The 4,105-nt window shown below is 41.9% G+C and overlaps 1 protein-coding gene across 1 annotated transcript in view; it reads right to left on the bottom strand.

The window, feature by feature from the left end:
- Nucleotides 1-2,546: 2,546 nt before the first annotated feature.
- LOC109525808 (gastrula zinc finger protein XlCGF57.1-like) overlaps nucleotides 2,547-4,105 on the bottom strand; it is a 3,701-nt gene continuing 2,142 nt past the window's right edge. Inside the window, exon 2 of the mRNA XM_019886590.1 lies at nucleotides 2,547-3,457. Within this exon, the coding sequence (XP_019742149.1) occupies nucleotides 2,547-3,457 (911 nt within the window). The remainder of the gene's footprint in view (nucleotides 3,458-4,105) is intronic.

The following is a 4,105-nucleotide window of genomic DNA, read 5'->3' as shown; positions in this document are numbered from 1 at the left end:
AGCGCTTCTCTCTCATTAGCGCTCCAGTTAGCGTAAGGTTTTTAGCCTTCGAGAGCTCACTATGGCCATCGAGGACTACGAAGCATCCCGTGGCTGGCTTAAAAGTTCATTGCATGTCAGGAAGTATTTGTTATTGTTAGATTCAGACGAGGATGGACGTTGCATTGCTAAAATGGCTACAAAACGGACCTTTTGATGTCAAGCAGCTAAGACAAGAAGAGCTCTGATGCTGGAAGAGAGGGTAAAAGTGATCAAAATGAAAGACGGAGCAAGCAAAATAAAATACATTTTCCAAGAAATTGATGTAAGTGAAAGTGAATGCTGATCGTAAATTTCGCAATTTCTTTCCCTTTTTTTCTTTCTACACTGACAATATGAAGTGTCAAATAAGTGTGTGCTCATACTTATGTACTATTGGAATAAAAATAGAGTACACAAACGTTTGTGTGTGCGTGTACACATACGTTTGTGTGTGTGGGTGTGTGTGTGCTTACATCTGAGATCAAATTTGCTACAGTGAAAAACCCCCTGTTGTGAAAAATTTCTTGCTGCAAACATGATTTCGTTGAAGAGGAGTTTCACTGTATTCCTTTTTGCATTTTTTTCCCCCGTAGAAGCTATCATCAGCTATTAGCTGAAAAACGCACTAAAATAATTGGTGTTTTTTCTGCACTGTCTAAAACGTTCTAACAAGTGGAAGCCAAATCCCTCTCTCAATAGCAAAGTATTCCAGTTGGGTGTGAAATCCACTGATGTGATCAATTTCGAAGAGGAGTTTCACTGTATTCCTTTTTGCATTTTTTTCCCCCGTAGAAGCTATCATCAGCTATTAGCTGAAAAACGCACTAAAATAATTGGTGTTTTTTCTGCACTGTCTAAAACGTTCTAACAAGTGGAAGCCAAATCCCTCTCTCAATAGCAAAGTATTCCAGTTGGGTGTGAAATCCACTGATGTGATCAATTTCGACAGCAGGGAGCACCTGTATCAGACTCACTCAGCTCTGTACTGACAACATATTGGACACTGAACATCATGAAACTTATTCCAGACCTTCAGACCGCACAGTAACTACTTCTAATTGATTTCATTGGACTCGTACGGATTTTATCTTGTCATTTCAATTGTATTACTCTTAAGAGTATTTCTGCACTCTGCTTTTCCTTTTCTTGTTTTCGTTGTGGACACTGACGGAACTGCAAAATTTCCTTGTGGATGATACAATACTTCTATATTTATATGACGCTTTCACAACAGCTGCAGCTGTAACGAAGCGCTTTACAGTAAAATTAACATAAAATAACAATAATACAACAGAACAAACAACATAATAACATCGACAATAACACGATAATAATTGTGTTACAGTATATAAGTGGACTATACTAGCACGGTTGTAATGTAGACCCTCACGATGAATCCCGCCGAGCCTCATCCAAATACTACATCGTCTGGCATTCGTCCACCAATCTATTTCGTAATACTTTATTAATACTTTCAAGCGTGTCTTCGAATCCCGGGAAGGAGACAGTGAGATTTTTCTTTGGACGCAATCCCAACCTGAGCTTGGTCGGCTCGTGTAAAATGATTATGAGAAGAAAAATAGAACAAACCTGCCTTGTGTGCTTCATCTTGCTTCTTGAAAACAGCGACCAGTGTTTGACGTTGTCGCTCATTCTCCTCTTCAAGGCTCTCTTCTGCTCGACCAAGTCCCTCCTCGTACTCTGCTGACACTCTTGTGCACATTTACCCCTTCTTAGTTTACGATTACACTTGATCTCTGCTTGGCGACGCGTGGCTGACGAAGGCGTCTATTTTTCGCATCTATCAACAAAAAATTAGCAGCCACATCAGAACGGACCGACACGAAGAGCAAATTATGTTTAATTAATTAGAGGAGATAAATATAAACGGATTAGGCATCAACAAATAATAAAGGCGATATACTGATTTAATTAATTGTTCTGTCGCATTATTTTCCTTAACTCATTTTCCATATCCGGTAGAAAAGACATACTGAGTACAGGGTAGTGAGTTACTGCCTCCTTTGGTGTGGATGTGTCATTTCACGCTAAATCTTCTGGTACAGTCGTCCCACCTCCAGGAAATGGAGGACATCACCGGCTCTCTCGCATTATTGTTTCAATGTACAGTGTAATGTTTCATTGTGCTAATTTCCTTTAATAATTTCTTCGCTTTTTTTCCCCCGTGGAAGTTAAAAGATGTAATGACACATTCCGACCCGAAGGAAGCGGTAATGCGTCAATATGATGCAATCGCCGTTTTTTTACTCTCCCGGAAGTAAAACAGAAAAGAAAACACATTGCCGAGACAGTCTGGATGAGTCCTCGTCCTTGCGTTGATTACAGCATCTTTTCCTGTTTATGTAGTTAACATTCCGTTTATATAACATAGCAAACACAAGTAGCTATTAATATTCTGATAAACTTGTCTTGGTGCACCTTAAAGCTTCGTAAACTATCTTAGCTTGCTAGCTGCAAAGTTAGCAACATATCGTTCAGCAGCGCACGAGTGTGAGTGTAAAGTGTTATGAGGCGAAAGGTTTCTCCCCAGTGTGCGTTCTCATGTGCCTCGCCAATCCTGCAGGATGACCAAAGCTTTTGTCGCACACTGAGCAGGTGAAAGGTTTCTCACCGGTGTGCGTTCTCATGTGGTGAATCAACGTTGAACGAACATTAAAACTTGTGCTGCAGATGGTGCAGAAAAATGATTTTTCTCCAGTATGTGTTCTTGCGTGTGTTTGCATTGCCACCTTCTGAGAGAATGTTTTACTGCAGATTGAACACGAAAAGGGTTTCTCACCGGTGTGTGTTCTCATGTGTTTCGCTAGTGTTGAATAATCACTAAAACATTTGTTGCACACCGAACAGCAAAAAGGTTTTTCTCCAGTGTGTTTTCTTGTATGTGTTATCATAGATCCCTTCTGAAAGAATCGTTTCCCACAAACGGAACACATAAAAGGTTTTTCTCCCGTATGAATTACCATGTGTCTTCTGAGGTTCCTCTTGTTGGTGAAAGTTTTGTTACACTGAGGACATGTGAAGTGTGTTTTGTCACTGCGACATGTCAGATCGCCTTTAGAGTGTTGTTCATCATCAGGAACAGCAGAGTGTGATGTTATTCTGCCATCACAATCTAAGAGCGTAACGAAGCGGCCTACTTGGGATCCTCCGCAGTGGTTTCCATCGCCTTCATCATCATCAACATCATCTTCACACTTCACATGAATAACAGTGAATGGAAACTTGGCGATGGCACCGTCCTCCACACCTTGAAGCTGCTCTTCCTCCTGAGTGATGCTGTGTTCATCCTCTTCCTCTTTAATCCCTGGGGCCTCAAGATCCTTCTCTTCGTCTTTCATATAGGGGGGCTTAGGTTCTACCTGTTTCGCCCTGGAGCTCAATGCCCGCTGCTCAGGTTGACGATCTTCCCTGATGTCTGCAGGACATAAGATAACAAACATACATGGTTTGAAAAGTCAAATTTTGCAGGACCTTGCAGGAGGACACACAGAAGCTTCCGCATGGTTCTTCTACCATAGCACACCTGGAGCGGCAATGCAGAGAATTGATAGGGTGAAAGTGGACATGAGCCTGACAAAAGAGTAATACCGGCACAGTCATGGTTTACAGCTAACAAATACAGTGAAACTCCTCTAGAACGAAACCTGCATGGGCGAAAATACCCCCTTATGTGAAAAAATCTTCATGCATTAACACAATTCCCATTCTCCTGCCCCCCATACGACGAAAAACCCCCTGTTGCGTTATACGAAATCATTTTGTCTGCTCCAGCCTCGCGAAGACATTCACTACAACGAAGTCTTATCCAACAGCGACCTCTACTGCTTCGTTCGAAAAAAGGCAACAGCAACCACCACACTGGTTTACATAGTGAACGATGTTTATTTCGGTCACAGCTGCGAGTTTCCTGGGCTCAACATACTCATAGCTGCTCTGCTATTGGCTTACCGAGCATCATCCTGGCCTCCGATTGGCCAAGAGGCCACATAGACCTCACTGTCTATGTGTGTAGATACTGAAGCTAGATCCGTAGCATCCGATTAGCTGCTCAGAGTAAATTGCT

Source organism: Hippocampus comes, unplaced genomic scaffold (assembly GCF_001891065.2).
Source record: "Hippocampus comes isolate QL1 unplaced genomic scaffold, H_comes_QL1_v1.1 scaffold261, whole genome shotgun sequence".
NCBI classification, from domain to species: Eukaryota; Metazoa; Chordata; class Actinopteri; order Syngnathiformes; family Syngnathidae; genus Hippocampus; species Hippocampus comes.
This window is presented reverse-complemented; position numbering and strand designations above follow the sequence as displayed.